Raw genomic sequence first — 17,994 nt, forward strand, 5'->3', positions numbered from 1 at the left:
AACAGAGCCCACCACCACCACGACAGCGGAGCCCACAACCACCACCACCACGGCGCCCACCACCACTACCACAGAGGAGCCCACCACCACTACCACAGAGGAGCCCACCACCACGACAGCGGAGCCCACCACCACCACCACGACAGCGGAGCCCACCACCACCACGACAGCGGAGCCCACCACCACCACGACAGCGGAGCCCACCACCACCACCACGACAGCGGAGCCCACCACCACCACCACGACAGCGGAGCCCACCACCACCACCACGACAGCGGAGCCCACCACCACCACGACAGCGGAGCCCACAACCACCACCACGGCGCCCACCACCACCACAGAGGAGCCCACCACCACCACCACGACAGCGGAGCCCACCACCACCACCACGACAGCGGAGCCCACCACCACCACGACAGCGGAGCCCACAACCACCACCACGGCGCCCACCACCACCACCACCACAGAGGAGCCCACCACCACCACCACGACAGCGGAGCCCACCACCACCACGACAGCGGAGCCCACAACCACCACCACGGCGCCCACCACCACCACTACCACAGAGGAGCCCACCACCACCACCACGACAACGGAGCCCACCACCACCACCACGACAGCGGAGCCCACAACCACCACGACAGCGGAGCCCACAACCACCACCACCACGGCGCCCACCACCACCACAGAGGAGCCCACCACCACCACGACAGCGGAGCCCACCACCACCACCACGACAGCGGAGCCCACCACCACCACCACGACAGCGGAGCCCACCACCACCACCACGACAGCGGAGCCCACCACCACCACCACGACAGCGGAGCCCACCACCACCACCACGACAGCGGAGCCCACCACCACCACCACGACAGCGGAGCCCACAACCACCACCACGACAGCGGAGCCCACAACCACCACAACAGCGGAGCCCACAACCACCACAACCACCACGGAGCCCACCACCACGACCGCGGAGCCCACCACCACTACCACAGAGGAGCCCACCACCACCACCACGACAGCGGAGCCCACCACCACCACAATATGCCATGCCATGCCACTGTCTACAATCGATCCAGAAGATCTTGAGTTCTGTGGATTTAAAGAGGTGCCTACTGTTTCCCCTAATCCTACCATAGCATGCCTATCAACAACCATGCAACAGCCTGCTGAAGGAATTGATCCAGAAGATCTTGAGTTCTGTGGATTTAAAGAAGTTCCTCATGATCGTACCTCAGCGGGCCTGGATGCAGCCAAGCCGCAGCCTGTCACAATCGATCCAGAAGATCTCGAGTTCTGTGGATTTAAAGAAGTTCCTCATGATCGTACCTCAGCAGGCCCGGATGCAGCCAAGCCGCAGCATGTCACAATGGATCCAGAAGATCTTGAGTTCTGTGGATTTAAAGTGGTCCCTACTGATATACCATAGCATTTGAAACTACAAAGCACCAACCACAACAGGCGCACCAATCGTAACTACTACTTCTAATCGTAACTAATCGTAACGTCATGCAATTGTAATGCAGCTACAATGCCAGAGACTACAATACCAGCAGGACCTGGTATCCCCTACTCCTAATTTTCACTACAGCATATTCAATATTTTGACCCAGCATTGTTGCATTTAAAAATTAAAAACAAGGTTGATTAATCTAACAAAGTTTGACTTCTACATTGTTCTAAATTAAGTGTAGACTTACATGTTTCACGCTTTCAGGACAGTCAAAGGATCATTGTTTTCTTGCCTTTGTCACCATCTGGTGACCTGGTGCAGCCAGAACAACTTGGAGCTCAACACTTACAGTTAGGTCCATAAATATTTGGACATTGACACAATTTTCATCATTTTGGCTCTGTATACCACCACAATGGATTTGAAATGGAACAATCAAGATGTGCTTTAAGTGCAGACTTTCAGCTTTAATTTCAGGGTATTTACATCCAAATCAGGTGAACGGTGTAGGAATTACAATACATTTTATATGTGCCCCCCCCCTTTTTAAGGGACCAAAAGTAATTGGACAATTGGCTGCTCAGCTGTTCCATGGCCAGGTGTATGTTATTCCCTCATGGGAGTTCGTTATTTCATTGACAAGGAGCAGATAAAAGGTCTAGAGTTCATTTCAAGTATGGTATTTGTGTTTGGAATCTGTTGCTGTCAACTCTCAATATGAAGTCCAAAGAGCTGTCACCATCAGTGAAGCAAGCCATCGTTAGGCTGAAAAATCAAAACAAACCTATCAGAGATATAGCAAAAACATTAGGTGTGGCTCAATCAACTGTTTGGTACATTCTTAAAAAGAAAGAACGCACTGGTGAGCTCAGCAACACCAAAAGACCCGGAAGACCACGGAAAGCAACTGTGGTGGATGACAGAAGAATTCTTTCCCTGGTGAAGAAAAACCCCTTCACAACAGTTGGCCAGATCAAGAACACTCTCCAGGAGGTAGGCGTATCTGTGTCAAAGTCAAAAATTAAGAGAAGACTTCACCAGAGTAAATACAGACGGTTCACCACAAGATGTAAACCATTGGTGAGTCTCAAAAACAGGAAGACCAGATTAGAGTTTGCCAAAAAACATCTAAAAGAGCCTGTACAGTTCTGGAACAACATCCTATGGACAGATGAGACCAAGATCAACTTGTACAAGAATGATGGGAAGAGAAGAGTATGGAGAAGGGAAGGAACTGCTCATGATCCAAAGCATACCACCTCATCAGTGAAGCATGGTGGAGGTAGTGTTATGGCGTGGGCATGTATGGCTGCCAATGGAACTGGTTCCCTTGTATTTATCGATGATGTGACTGCTGACAAAAGCAGTAGGATGAATTCTGAAGTGTTTCTGGCAATATTATCTGCTCAGATTCAGCCAAATGCTTCAGAACTCATAGGACGGCGCTTCACAGTGCAGATGGACAATTACCCGAAGCATACTGCGAAAGCAACCAAAGAGTTTTTTAACCCTCGTGCTGCCTTCGGGTCACATGACCCAAAGGTTCATAACGAACCATCGTTGTGTTTACCCAATTTTACCCAATACAAAAACAAATTAAAATAATTTTCTTTTAACCTTCGCAATGTGGGGGGTCTGAGACAGCCCAACGGTTAAAAGAAAAGGCTTCACTTTGTCTTTGTATGCGGTAAATCTGTCGCAATACGACGGTGGGTCACAATGACTGATGGGTCAGAATGACCCGAAGATAACACAAGGGTTAACCCTCGTGCTGCCTTCGGGTCACATGACCCAAAGGTTCATAACGAACCATCGTTGTGTTTACCCAATTTTACCCAATACAAAAACAAATTAAAATAATTTTCTTTTAACCTTTGCAATGTGGGGGGTCTGAGACAGCCCAACGGTTAAAAGAAAATGCTTCACTTTGTCTTTGTATGCGGTAAATCTGTCGCAATACGACGGTGGGTCACAATGACTGATGGGTCAGAATGACCCGAAGATAACACAAGGGTTAAGGCAAAGAAGTGGAATGTTCTGCAATGGCCAAGTCAATCACCTGATCTAAATCCAATTGAGCATGCATTTCACTTGCTAAAGACAAAACTGAAGGGAAAATGCCCCAAGAACAAGCAGGAACTGAAGACAGTTGCAGTAGAGGCCTGGCAGAGCATCACCAGGGACGAAACCCAGCGTCTGGTGATGTCTATGGGTTCCAGACTTCAGGCTGTCATTGACTGCAAAGGATTTGCAACCAAGTATTAAAAGTGACAATTAGATTTATGATTGTTTGTCCAATTATTTTTGGTCCCTTAAAAAGGGGGGGGCCACATATAAAATGTGTTGTAATTCCTACACCGTTCACCTGATTTGGATGTAAATACCCTGAAATTAAAGCTGAAAGTCTGCACTTAAAGCACATCTTGATTGTTTCATTTCAAATCCATTGTGGTGGTATACAGAGCCAAAATGATGAAAATTGTGTCAATGTCCAAATATTTATGGACCTAACTGTAACAGTTGAGTTGATTGTGGATTTCAGAAAGAGCCCAGCCCCACTCATCCCCCATCATCCCGTGTGACTCCCCAGTCACCACCCTGGAATCCTTCCATTTCCTGGACATTCATTTATAACAATCTCAAGTGGGAGCTGAACATCAGCAAGGGATTTTTTTATTAAGGCCATTTATTTAAAGATACTTATCTAGTTTCTTGCATGCAAAGACCAGCCTTCTCAGTTTCTTGACATCTTTAGCATCTGCCCTTCCTCCATCGATAATCTTCTAGTCTCATCTGTTGTTTTTTTGGAGTTCATTGCGCTTCTAAGACAAACATTGTGCCAAATTTTACGTGTTCAAAGGTTTAGTTAAAGTATGAGGTCACATTGGACCCCGAGCCATAGGTAATATGTATTATTATTTAAGACAATAGGAGAGTCAAACAAAGGCAACCGAAGATGAATGTACTCAACACCAGGGGGGTGTACTTGGCTTTGTAATAATCAGTTTTTACCCAGAGATTGGCTAAATATCTGTGTGAATGGTGACGTAAGTTTACTGGGGCTGGACACAAGTTGGACTGCTCTGAATAGAGATAAAAAGGAAAAGATGGTCAAGGGGACATTATTAGGAAAAAGTGAATGTAAATCCCTCAAAAAGTTCGGAAACGTTATTTCGGTCGATTATTCATCCTCTTCAATAATACCAATTGATGTTGTATTTTATATCATTGGAAAGCCTGATTAGTCACCTTTACAATAAGGTACAACTTGTAAGGTTCGTGCATTCGTGGAACGAGCAACACAGCTAACCGTGTAGGTAGCGGCCCATTTTTTTTTTAAAATATTTTTCTATTGGGATTCACTCTCGTTTTGAGTTGCTTGGTGAATTGGATGATTCCACTCTCCCACAGTAATAAGGAAAAAAAACAACACACATGGCCATTTTTACACTTAATTCATTTTACACTGTCAGGGACCTCAGTAGCGTGTGGAAGATCCATACGCAGCCACAACAGCTTGGCACCTCCTCCTCATGCTGGTCACCAGCCTGGTCACACACCGCTGTGGGATGGCATCCCATTCCTCAACTAGGATTTGTCGCAAGTCAGCCAACATGTTTGTGTTGGTCACTCTGGCATGTCCAGCACTCCCAAGCTGATCCCACTTGAAGCTCAAAACGAGAGTGAATACCAACAGAAGAATATTGCAGGGGATTTTGGCACATTTATTTTGGCCGCTACCCACACAGTTAGCTGTGTTGCTCATCCCACGAATGCACGATCCTTACACGTTGTACCTCGTTGTAAAGGTGACTAATCAGGCTTTCCAACGATATAAAATACAATACCAATTGGTATTATTGAAGGGGAGGAATAATCGACCGAAATAACGTTTCCAAACTTTTTTTGAGGGGTTTATATATGTGGGTTAAGGGTGACTCACAGAGGAGTTGTGGGGTGTATATATAGGATCCAGGGACGTCTTCTCCGTTGCAGAGGCTATGCAACGGATTGGGTGGCTGGGTGCATGGGGTCGGCGAACTGGTGAGCAAACGTTAAATCAGAAACTACTGTATCGATCAGTGATCAATAACCCTACCTGTGCCCTGGGACAGTGTTTGTTACAGTCTGATTGTAATGTATCCCCTTTGGCATTATCAGCAAACACTACTTGTATAGATTATAGGTTTACAAACATATATATATATATATATAATGTATATGTATGTATGTATGTATGTATGTGTGTTTGTAAACCTATACAAGCTCTTCTCCTGTCTGGCCCCCCAGTGGTGGAGTCAACTCCCCACCTCCATCAGAGACACTGACTGTCTCCACCTTCAAGAAAAGGCTCAAGACGCACTTGTTCCGGGAGTACAACGGTACTTAGGAATGGTTCGCTTGACCCGATGGTTTCCTCAAAGATCACAATGACTCTTGCTTAGAGACTTGTTGCTCTTGTGGTTAGTGGTAACTGATTTAAATTTTTGTACTCGCTGTGATATATTGTTTTTATTATTGTTGCTTGCTTTTTCCACAGGTACACTTGCACTTATAGCGGTTCATGTTGTTTAATTGTAACTTGTTTAACTACATGCTCTTATGGTTCTTCCCTTTGGCACTTACTTTGGTTGTTCACAATGTGTGCTTCATGTTTTGGCTACTCGCAATGTTTTTGTGGCTATCTTGTTGTTATGATCAGTCACCTATGCACTTTGTAAAGCTCTCTCTTGGAAGTCGCTTTGGATAAAAGCGTCTGCTAAATGAATAAATGTAATGTAAATGTAAAGGCAAGGTAAAACACAAGAAAGCAGCAATGCTCCAAGAGACCCTCACCTGACTAAGCTCTGCCCCTCTAAGCCCCTGAGCATCACCGATTGGCCAAAACACCGTCCGTCACCTAATTCCGCGCAAGCTGATAGGGGTTTCCAAGGCAGCCCATCAGAACACTCCATCAGGGCACTAGGTAGACAGCTGCCTTGCGCCATGGGAAAGGGAATGGCACCATGAGCTGCAACCACCTTAAATAACACACCATGTCATGTCACACACACTTATGTACATTTATTTTTTGCATTTAATTGCACTCCTATTTGATAATAAATAATAATCAATAAATAATTGTGTGCATGGCATACATTTCTTAAGGTAAACTCGCTGCATGGACGCCAGTGGACTGTAACACGGTTAAGAACGTGTTTAACTATGGCATGCTGGCATGATTTTTACATGGGACCAGACTTCAGGTTGATGACAGTCTGCTAGGACTCCACCCAAGACAATCTGTATTGTACACTGTTTCACAATCTTATCACACCATTGATCAAAGCATACGTCACATCAAACTCCACACTTTGCTGTCATTGGTCCATCAGCATGGAGGAGGGGCACCTTTCACTTATTTTGCTTTGTCCCAAATAAATCCTTTGTTACCCTATCTTCACTTCCAGATTTCAGCTTGGCTAGATCATCTTGATAAGATGATCTATCAAATCTTATTAACTGGGTCATTTTATCCGAGTGGTCTGCAAAGGGGAGTGTATGTCTCCCACATTTAATGGACAGATATTTCAATAGCACTGCTGAAAGTTAAGGGTCTAATGGGAATAGCAGATCCATGTGAAAACAACTGTAAACATGGAAAACTACACAATTAAGAACAAGGTTTGAACTGGAAAACTAACTAGAGAGAAATGTTTAATCACTATAACCTATTGCATCTTCATTGAAGCTGATCAATACACCTACACATCAGCATACAGTGCCTTTTGCCTCCCATGCTATCCTTCTGGGGAAATACTCCTGTGGCCCCACTGCAACTTCATCAAACAATACAAAGGAAGTGCCACGCAGTAAGGAAAGTGGGTGAGGGAAGATACGTCTATTAGTGCTTTTGACCTGATAGGTCTGACCGAGCGAGGTTCTTATGTTGGTGAACGCTAGCATTTGGCTTTTGGTTACCTTGTCAAATTATTCCCATCAAAGAGGGTACAATTTATCCAAATGGTGCCACCACAGAGCCCCGACAGACACCCACCGGGAACTGTATAGTATAGTGATAGATTAACACATTGACGGTCTCATGAGATTATGTTTTCCTTCATTTCGTGTTCATGCTAATCCATAATATGATTTAGAATAGCCTATGCCTATATCATATTTTCTGGAGATAATGAATCTCACTTTTAAGGGTTTGAATAACCAGATCAGTCCAGTAATTCCCCACAGAACAGTTGCAATTTGGCGCAATCAATTAGTTTGACGGGCGCAACCCAGGCTGTAAAATCCGGATCCCCGTGAGTATTTAGTAAATTGACTTCCGAGCTTGATTGACAACTGCACGGGTAGCCCTATATTATTAATGATTTGTTAGTTGCATGTAAACGCATTGCATGCTCCACATTCGTTGCAATTATGATGTGGAGCGCAAATATATCATTGGAAGTGCTTTTTTTGATGTCTTGGGTTTGTGCTGAGCTAGCCAAGCACAACACGGTGAAAAGTACTTTCGAGGCCGAGGTCAACCGACGTTTAACCAGAAAGGGCAGTGTCAATGATGGTCATACATCCAACAATGAAGCATCTTTAGACTCAAAGGCCCTGGAAAATGAAAATAAAATATATGTGCCCAACTGGAAGTACATCATAGGTAAGGCTTTGTATAGGGAACATTTAATAATATATTATTGCTGTTATTTTAAACCTATGACAAACAGTGGTAGCACTAGCATGCACACTTAAGCTATGTTACATGGGCCAGTAGAACCTCAACTTTATAATGAGCCACGTTTACATTCGTTAGTAGTTTCTAAGTGCTTTTAACTTTTTTGCAGATTCCAAGGCTACCCATGAAAAGGGAATGCAATCTCATTTCAACCAGCCATTGTATCACTGTGGCCATGAAAGTATTTCAATCAGGCTTCATCTTATCCGACTGGCTGACTTCTACTTCATGAAAGGTGGGATGTGTTGAAAAAGACCTACACGGAAATGGGATACTTTGCTAAAGATTGTGTAAAGGTTATGCCACTTATTAAAATGGTATTGAAGGTAACATTTGGGCAGAATGTTCATTTTATGGGACAAAAATGGTTGAAGTGTTATGCAGTGTAAAAAGAGGTGAGAACTACTAGACCGTTTTGTATTTTTTGGTTTGAGATTTAGATGTCATGTCTGTTTTCTGTGATCTTGCAGCCATTCATCTGTACAAAGTAAAAAAAGCACACTTGGAGGCCATTCCAACACAAAGCGTAGTATAAATGACTGCTCAACACAAGCTATAGGGGTGGCTGGGCCAGCTTAACAGGCTCTTGATGGTCAGTAGTAGATTTTGTAGCCTGTGGTGTGAATGCTAACAAAAATGCTTGAAAGACAAGATCCAGGATCCTGTACTGAAGGGCCTCGATTTTCCTGAGACAGTATGATATAATTGCATCTTTTGGATGAAGTTTAACAGGGGACACCACTTTTCCCAGGTACATTACCTCCACTCTCACTGAGAATGTTGCCAAAAGAGTGCCACCATGTTGAGATGGAACGTGGGCCATGGCTGCTGATTAGGTTACCCTACCAAGGTTGCTACATGACCCAATGGGTATGTAAGTTCGTTTCATGTGATTGTAATGAATGCGATAAAATGTGTACTTCACCTACAAATGACTTTTTGGCCAAGGTTTGTTTGCCTTGTGCCTCAAAGGAAAGAAAAGCTTTTCCATGACAACTACTCTGAAAAAGCTACACATTTCTCATCTTCATATGCTTTCTTGCAGATTGATGGGGCAGTCCAGTACCATTCTATGAATCTGATGTACTTTGATCGTCTCCTGATGAAGAATGTGACTGGCAATGCAATTTGTCAGATTCCAACCACCTCTCCTACCTCTGAGGTTAGCTGTGGAAAGAAGAGCATGACTGTAAAGCTACCAGCTGGAACCCATAGGACTATGAGAGTGCTTGGTTAGTGCTGCTGTTGTCTTGGCCTGTTGGAATACAATGTTTCATACGTCACTCAACATAATCCCAATTTTGTGTGATCTTGTAAGCATTTGATTCATGAAACTCACTTCTTGGTGTGGTGTTTAAATACACCTGCAACTCAAATTGCAAGCCTTTTGGTGGTAAAGCTGGCAAGTCCATTGAGGGGTATAAAAGGACCAAAGATTGAACCTGAGTGCAAGTGAAGGAGGGCCCAAGCAATATGACTGATCTTGAATGCTAAATGTATCGTGTTTACTTGACATTTGTTCACTCTGAAGGTCCACAAGCACAGGATGAATACAACGTATCACTATTAGCGAGTAGTCATGCTTTGTTTGTGAAGTTTTCACAAAAAGTAAAGGTAAGGGCTTTATTTAAACATGCTTGATTTTTATTACCAAACAATTGAAAACGTGTAATCAGATTGCATGTAATCTCTATTTCAGACAGAGTACGACGGTATGTCCCTGCAACTCGTATATCAGAACTTTGCTGGAGAGATGTCCACTGTGAAGATGTCGTGTTCCTCCAGACGTCCCAAGTCAAGGCGTTTCACAAGAGAGGTTGATGAAACTTTTTTGGATTTTTGGGAGTTTCAAGACATTGCACTTAAACCATACATTCCAGACGAGACCAGCAAAGCTCAATCATATTTTGAGAACTATGATTTCCAAGATATGCCTGAAGCTCCTTATGTTCCTACCTTGGCACCTCAGACTACAAAGCGAGCACAAACTGCGCCCACCAGGCCATCACTGACCAAAACATTTCCTACACGCTCCCCGGCCCCAAATGTCCTAGATGATGAGTTCTGTGGTTTCCAACAACTGTTTGCTATTCCTTGTGTTCCTGCCACAATATCACTGACTAAGAAGCCAGTGCCAACCACCACCTCCCCTATGCCACTGACCAAAATACCATTTGCCACGCTAGATCTATATGATTTTGAGTACTATGGTTTCGAAGATATGCCAACAGCTCCTTATGTTCCTACCCTAGCACCTCGGACTACAAAACCAGCATGTACTGCAACTTTATGGCCATCATTGACCAATAAAGTCCCTACACGCTCCCCTACCCCTCTCTTGCAATCCAGGATTGCAAGAGAGCCACCAACCACCACCACCACGGAGTCGCCCACCACCACAGCAGAGCCCACCACCACCACAGCAGAGCCCACTACGACAACAGTGGAGCCCTGCACCACTACAGCAGAGCCCACTACGACAACAGTGGAGCCCTGCACCACTACAGCAGAGCCCACTACGACAACAGTGGAGCCCTGCACCACTACAGCAGAGCCCACTACGACAACAGTGGAGCCCTGCACCACTACCACGACGACAGTGGAGCCCTGCACCACCATCACCACGACGACAGTGGAGCCCTGCACCACCATCACCACGACGACAGTGGAGCCCTGCACCACCATCACCACGACGACAGCGGAGCCCTGCACCACCATCACCACGACGACAGCGGAGCCCTGCACCACCATCACCACGACGACAGCGGAGCCCTGCACCACCATCACCACGACGACAGCGGAGCCCACCACCACCATCACGACAGCGGAGCCAACCACCATCACCACGACGACAGCGGAGCCCACCACCACCATCACGACAGCGGAGCCAACCACCATCACCACGACGACAGCGGAGCCAACTGCCATCACCACGACAGCAAAGCCCACCACTACATTAATATGCCATGCCATGCCACCGTCTACCACAATGGATCCAGAAGATCTTGAGTTCTGTGGATTTCAAGAGGTGCCTACTGTTTCTCCTAATCCTACCATAGCATGCCCAACATATATACCACAGCCTGCTGAAGGAATAGATCCAGAAAATCTTGAGTTCTGTGGATTTCAAGAGGTTCCTCATGATCCTACCACAGCATGCCCGGATCCAGCCACGCCGCAGCCTGTCACAATGGATCCGGAAGATCTTGAGTTCTGTGGATTTCAAGAGGTGCCTACTGTTTCTCCTAATCCTACCATAGCATGCCCAACATGTATACCACAGCCTGCTGAAGGAATAGATCCAGAAGATCTTGAGTTCTGTGGATTTCAAGAGGTTCCTCATGATCCTACCTCAGCATGCCCGGATCCAGCCACAATGGATCCGGAAGATCTTGAGTTCTGTGGATTTAAAGTGGTGCCTACTGATCTACCATAGCATTTGAAATTACAAAGCACCAACCACAACAGGTGCACCAATTGTAACCATTGGTTACCAATCGTAACCATAACAGCGTCATGTTGAGGGACTACAATACCAGCAGGACCTGGTACCCCGTACTCCTAATTTTCACTACAGAATGTTCAATATTTTGACCCAGCATTGTTACACAAATAAAAAAAACAAGGTTGATCAACCTAACAAGTTTGACTTGCATTGTACTAAATTAAGTTTAGATTGACATTTTTCACCCTTTCAGCAACAAGGATCATTGTTTTCTTGCCTTTGTCACCATCTGGTGACCTGGTGTAGCCAGAACAACTTGGAGCTCAACACTCAAGACAGATTGTGGATTTCAGAAAGCACCCCCCCCCCATCATCCAGTGTGACTCCAAAGTCAACACCCTGGAATCCTTCCATTTCCTGGGCATTATCATTTATAAGAACCTCAAGTGGGAGCTGAACATCAGCAAGGGATTTTTTTATTAAGGCCATTTATTTAAAGATACTTATCTAGTTTCTTGCATGCAAAGACCAGCCTTCTCAGTTTATTGACATCTACAGCATCTGCCCTTCCTCCATCGATACTCTTCCAGTCTCATCTGTTGTTTTTTGAGTTCATTGCGCTTCTAAGATGATCATTGTCCATTTCTCTCATTCTAATAGTAATTTCATAGGAAGGCCCCCAGAGAACACTTGTCAAACTGTCTTTTTGAAACCAGGTTAACCTGCCACATGAGGTACCTTCATCTGAAGGCTAAATGGATGCTTAGCTACTACATATTTATATGTATTTATACTTGTGACAGTACAAATGGCCAACAACATTGAAATGACACCAGTAAATGACATTCAGTTCTCAGTAATGCATTAAGCAACAAAACAAGGCTAGTCATCTTCCTCAGAAGAGGAGCGTGTTGCACTGTCATCATGATAACAGCGAGCCAGGATGCGTAGTTGTTCCAGGGACTCATTGAAGTCCCCGAGCTCAGTCCCCTGGGAAAGGAAGTTGTGGGCGACTCTACGAGGATCTATGGCGCTAGCGGAGCGCTGCAGCTCGGACAGCCAGGGACCCAAAGCTGGGGTGGATTGGAGGGACGTCAGGACAGGAAGGGAGGACACCCCAGGCCAAAACGCTGTAAGAGAGATTCTTGTCAGTAATGCCCATTGCTACATTTTCACCTCAGAATTGAACCCTCCTACAGTCCTGGGGGGTCAGAACAACCAGATTTTTAGTGTAACTGGCACAATAAAAAAAAAGGGAAGTCGATTGTTTTTGGGTCAATGTGACCTGAGAATCATACTAATATGAGCTGTACCAGTCCCATGTGAGAGATTAGACTAAAACCACCATTTGTCTTTTTCATTTGAATTAGTGTATGTTTGGATTATAAGGATGTTGGAAAGAGTAGTAACTCAGATTTTGTATTCAGTCTTCAAATCGACTTGTCTTGGTTGAAGCACAAAAAAAAGAACATTCCAATGCACACACTTTGGGCAATCTAGATGTGTTCATGGTAATATTAACAACCTTGAATCATGTCTGTAATCTCATTGGGATTCTTAGTTTTGACGTTAAGGGTATTAGGTATTTATAATATTCGATTGTATTCTACAAGGGGGGGGGGGAGGGGAATTGATTCACATATGAATCGCGATTCACAGATTCACAAATTAAATTTTTTAATTTAGATTTTCCATAACAAATGTATGTAAGCTAATATTGAATCAAAATGTCATAAGGGCAATTACACTGTCTTGTAGAAAGTAATTTTGCAGGAATCCTCAGTGGGAAAGCGTGTGTACCATCGAGTCTTCTGCCAAACACGGTACCCCTGGTTCAAATCTCGCTCAAACCAATTGATAATTTATTTAACTGATCAGTTAAATAAATTGTTATTTAATTTTTTACATTATTTTGTTTATACATTTAATTTAAGCATATATTGAATCAGAATTTGATAATACGATTTTTAATCGAATCGTGACCCCAAGAATCCATTCGAGTCATGAGGTAGCAAAATATTCCCACCCCTATATTGTACACTTATAGCTGTAAAATTGTGCCAAATTTTACGTGTTCGAAGGTTTAGTTAAAGTATGAGACAAATTGGAAACCAAGTAGGTAATGGGTGTTAGTCTTTTTAAAGACAATAGGAGAGTCAAACGAAGATGAATGTACTCACTGCCAGGGGGATGTACTTGGCCTCGTAATAATCCGTTTTTACCCAGAGATTGGCTAAATATCTGTGGGAATGGTGACGTAAGTTTACTGGGGCTGGACACAAGCTGGACTGCTCTGTATAGAGATAAAAAGGAAACAATTGTCAAAGGGGACAATATGCGGAACATATCTGTAGGAAAAAGTGAATGTATATGTGGGTTTAGGGTGACACTCACAGAGGAGTTGTGGGGTAGTAGGATCTTATATAGGATCCAAGGACGTCTTCTCCATTGCAGAGGCTATGCAACGGAGTGGGCGGCTTGATGTTTGGGGTCAGCGAACTGGTGAGCAAACATTAAATCAGAAAAACAACTGTATCGATCAGTGATTAATAACCCTACCTGTGCCCTGAGACCTTTCAGGGTTTGTTACAGTCTAATTGTATGTATATCTAAATGTATCCCCTTTGGCATTATCAACAAACACTTCTTTTATAGATTATAGTGTTGTAAAGGCAAGGTAAAACGCAAGAGAGCAGCAATGCTCCAAGAGACCCTCACCTGACTAAGCTCTGCCCCTCTAAGCCCCTGAGCGTCACCGATTGGCCAAAACACCGTCCGTCACCTAATTCCGGGCAAGCTGATAGGGGTTTCCAAGGCAGCCCATCAGAACACTCCATCAGGGCACTAGGTAGACAGCTGCCTTGCGCCATGGGAAAGGGAATGGCACCATGAGCTGCAACCACCTTAAATAACACACCATGTCATGTCACACACAGTACATACATAAAAAATAAAATAATGCATTTCATAATAAATAAATAATAATCAACAAATTATTGTGTGCATGGCATAACCTTCTTAAGAAGGTTTTCACACTGCATAAGGTTTTGAAGGAGGGCTCATCTCTCACCTTCCTCCCAGACACAGCCAGCGCATCAGCCATCTGCCCCATGGTGGTGTTGTGCCTCAGTCTGTAAGGCACAGTCATGGAGTCCAGAGCAAGAGCAAGGACTGCACTGGAGTGGTACCACAATGTGGGCTGTGACAAAGAGAGACAACAGAGAAGAAAAGGTGCATCAGGTTAATGGAACAATTCATGTCATATCCAGCATCTGTTTTCAACTGAATTAACGGGGGAAAAGAGGAACACCTTTAAAGAGGGGGTTGACCTACATCGTAACTGAGAAGGGGGAAGGTGGTCGGGGAGGTGGGTCGTCTTCCTAACCCGCCCCTCAACGTCAAAGGGCAGAAAAAGGAACTGTGATTGGCCATGTTGATGGTTCCTATGGCGTTGTTCATAAGGTGGTAGACTTCCTTCATTGGAGTCTGTGTATAAAGTAATATAATAATGATGGACAAATGACATTGGGCCAATGTCATTGGAATTAGGATAAATAATTACAGCACATTTACACAATGGGAAGAAACTGGCATATAATGAGACAATACTAATAATGAAGGAATAGATCTAATGATCTGTTCTGTCAAATCAAATTTGTCAGTTTCACTCACTGAGTCTCTGTGATTTACTGGTACAAGTCCCCAGGTAAGAATGCCCCTCCCACTGTAGGAGTCTTGTAGCATCTCAGTGACCTTTGAACCCAGCCCTGAGAAGCCATCTGAAAGGTCGCACAGCACTTGGAACCCCTGAGATGGACAGGCATCAAGATGTCGAAGAGGAAAGAGTTGTTGCCAATGTCATAATAACAGCTAAATAAAATATAAAATAAATGATTAAATGTCCAGATCCTCACACCCAAAAAAGATATGCCTGCTTGGTAGCTGTTGCTTGCCATGTCCTAAGAATGTCATTGTTCAGAATGATCTTGTGTTATACTGTTCACTTTGAGATCTATACCCTCTAGCAACAAAAATCTTGGATCTGTGCAGGGCCCATTTTTGGTGATTTGTGATTAAAATGGTGAACAGTTACCTGTAGGTAGTCACACTCTTCCACAAAGAAGTGTAGTTTATCCTCCAGATCATCCAACACTGAGCCTTGCAGTAGAGCCTCCCCTTGGCCAAATGCCTCCAGCCGATGTGCTTCCCTGGACACATAGGTTCAAGTAATTGCCATGTACATTTTCCATGTCTGTGTGTGTTCATCTCTTCAAAACGACTCAAACGTATTTTTCACATCAGTTTGAAGTGGGACACTTCAAACTGTGTAGGTGTTGCTCTCACCCATCGTGGTTGTACTGGTTAATAACCAAGATGGTGCGAGGATGCAGGTGGATCCTCAGGAAGTCTGACCACACCCGCACGCTGCCCTCCAGTCTATAACCCTTCTGAACATGCTCCAGACGGCTGTTCACTGTATCCATGGCAACTGCCCCTGCATACAAGTTAGTGATAAAGAATTATAATGTGTCTGTGGTCACGTGAGTGTGAACACAATTCTATTTTTGATTGTTTAAGCTAATGTAAGATATTGATCAATATGAAACCTTTATTGAAAGGTGGCTGTCCTGTGTTTACCTGAACATTGCTGCAACAGAGATGTGTCAAGGTCAGCCTCAGCCAATATCTCCCCCTTCTGGACACAAAGAACAAGAAATCATAGGTCTTCAATAGAAGCCTGGGGGCATAATTCAGGTCAGAAACACATTAGCTGCGAATTCAGCCCTTATGGCCCCCAAACTGTAGTTAGAAACACTTCAAAACGTTTAGGAATGTATGCGAAATGCTGATGGCCCCACCTACCTAACTACTAATCATATGAAAACCGATATATATTTTCAACACAAAAGTCACAAAATATCATATAACTAAACATTACACTCACATCTAGCTTTTCCAGGTCTTTGAGGAAAGAGTTTTTTGATGAGGGGCTTTCTTTGTGCATCATCACATTCCCTTTCCTGCAGCAGGGAGATACGAAAACATATAATGATGCACGACACACATGCATCCATAAGTACATACATAACACACACACTATACCATGTCAAGGCAGTAGGTTCTCTCCCAGTTTCATAGAGGCATCCTTCCTGTCGTAGTGTCTGAAGACTTCCTGAAAATCACAAACATGCAGACAAGGGTAGTTTCCAGTACCTGCAGCTATGAGCCAAATTTCAACTTGAAAACATTATTGAGCAGATATCCACTTTCAGTTTCCTGATAAGAAGTGTGCAGTAAGAGTCGTCCATCCACCAAAGTTTATGGGAGGTTACAAGTTACCTTTTAGGTCCATAGCGATGAGGCGTGGCGTGTAAGTGACATGCCCTCCAAGGGTCTGTCCCTCTCTGAACATTTCATTACACTGTAGTTCGCTAGGGGGCGAGTGTGGGTCGTATGACAAGGCGGCATCCTAATACATTACAAAAGGGGATAGCCTGGATTAGAAAGATTGCTCCTTCCTATGTAAATATATAATTTTACATTATTTACACGTTTTCTAACAGATTTGCTCATAACTTCAGAGCCGTTAGCCTAGGTAGCTACACAACCAAGGCTAGGTTAACAAACAAACTATATTACTGTATAGCGTATGTCTCGAATTGTAGCTAGCTAGCTGACTAGCTACCAAGCTTGGTGTCTGCGGGTGTTCCATGCATTTTTGGTTCATGCTAGTTCTACAGATAGTCATTACCGAAACAAAAGCTATAGTATAGCTCTAACAATACTTGCCTGTAAATTCCACCAATGTGTTCCTACAAAGTTGGAGTAGTGCCCTAGTTGAAAAGTGATGACTTCTCTACAAAAGCTACCCATACTTGCAAGAACGAGTTGTTAAATTAGGCTTGCAATTACGATTTGTGATATAACCAGCTGACTGTCTAATAGAGTATACGTCTCATCATTTTAAAAGTTATTAGAACAACTGTATAAGGATGCCCTAAACGAAAACATGACAGCATTGCCAGATCAATCTAACAAGCTGCTGAGCAGTCAACGTATCTTGATCCAACCCTCGCAAACTGTTAGGCGTCAGCTATTGGATAGTAGGAGCTTTCAAAACAACGATTGGCCATACGAAACGTCCTCGAGAGTGTAAAACACCGTGTAACCAAACTACATAAAGACGGCTGTGCACCAGCACCGCACATGGGTATACAGTGGGCGTAGAGTCTCTTCGGAAAAGAAAAAGTATAGTTTTAGACCACATGGAATTGTAAATAAAACATTTCAATTTGTAGCGATTTACGTGTAGAAATGTATTCTAAATGTAGGGCTATTTGTTACGCCGGTGGTTAAAGTGCGAGAGCA

At 44.1% G+C, this 17,994-nt stretch overlaps 4 protein-coding genes across 5 annotated transcripts in view; 3 read left to right on the forward strand and 1 right to left on the reverse strand.

Moving 5' to 3' along the window:
• Positions 1 to 7,152, forward strand: part of tpm3 (tropomyosin 3) — a 23,729-nt gene extending 16,577 nt beyond the window's left edge. Inside the window, exon 10 of one of the 2 annotated variants that reach the window (XR_009932947.1) lies at positions 6,995 to 7,152. The gene's annotated coding sequence lies outside the window, so the exon portion shown is untranslated. The remainder of the gene's footprint in view (positions 1 to 6,994) is intronic. The other variant, XR_009932948.1, reaches the window with a different exon arrangement.
• Positions 869 to 11,823, forward strand: LOC134041089 (protein FAM186A-like). Its single transcript, XM_062487351.1, has 3 exons — positions 869 to 1,411; positions 11,314 to 11,409; positions 11,515 to 11,823. Exons 1-3 carry the CDS (start codon positions 1,058 to 1,060, stop codon positions 11,614 to 11,616), a joined length of 552 nt encoding a protein of 183 aa, XP_062343335.1. The 5' UTR covers positions 869 to 1,057; the 3' UTR covers positions 11,617 to 11,823.
• On the forward strand, positions 7,754 to 11,189 carry LOC134006908 (uncharacterized). Its single transcript, XM_062446025.1, has 7 exons — positions 7,754 to 8,105; positions 8,290 to 8,415; positions 8,932 to 9,050; positions 9,226 to 9,412; positions 9,712 to 9,794; positions 9,880 to 10,520; positions 10,583 to 11,189. Exons 1-7 carry the CDS (start codon positions 7,871 to 7,873, stop codon positions 11,187 to 11,189), a joined length of 1,998 nt encoding a protein of 665 aa, XP_062302009.1. The 5' UTR covers positions 7,754 to 7,870.
• A 269-nt stretch (positions 11,824 to 12,092) lies between the features above and the next one.
• msto1 (misato mitochondrial distribution and morphology regulator 1) lies at positions 12,093 to 17,772 on the reverse strand. The gene is made up of 14 exons (XM_062445988.1): positions 17,416 to 17,772; positions 16,966 to 17,095; positions 16,729 to 16,798; positions 16,571 to 16,646; positions 16,264 to 16,321; positions 15,970 to 16,120; positions 15,719 to 15,833; positions 15,298 to 15,432; positions 14,959 to 15,111; positions 14,696 to 14,824; positions 14,344 to 14,528; positions 14,020 to 14,124; positions 13,806 to 13,918; positions 12,093 to 12,755 (listed from the first exon to the last, which is right to left on the reverse strand). Exons 1-14 carry the CDS (start codon positions 17,497 to 17,499, stop codon positions 12,508 to 12,510), a joined length of 1,752 nt encoding a protein of 583 aa, XP_062301972.1. The 5' UTR covers positions 17,500 to 17,772; the 3' UTR covers positions 12,093 to 12,507.
• Positions 17,773 to 17,994: the final 222 nt, after the last annotated feature.

The sequence above is a fragment of the Osmerus eperlanus genome, chromosome 20 (genome assembly GCF_963692335.1).
Source record: "Osmerus eperlanus chromosome 20, fOsmEpe2.1, whole genome shotgun sequence".
NCBI lineage: Eukaryota > Metazoa > Chordata > Actinopteri > Osmeriformes > Osmeridae > Osmerus > Osmerus eperlanus.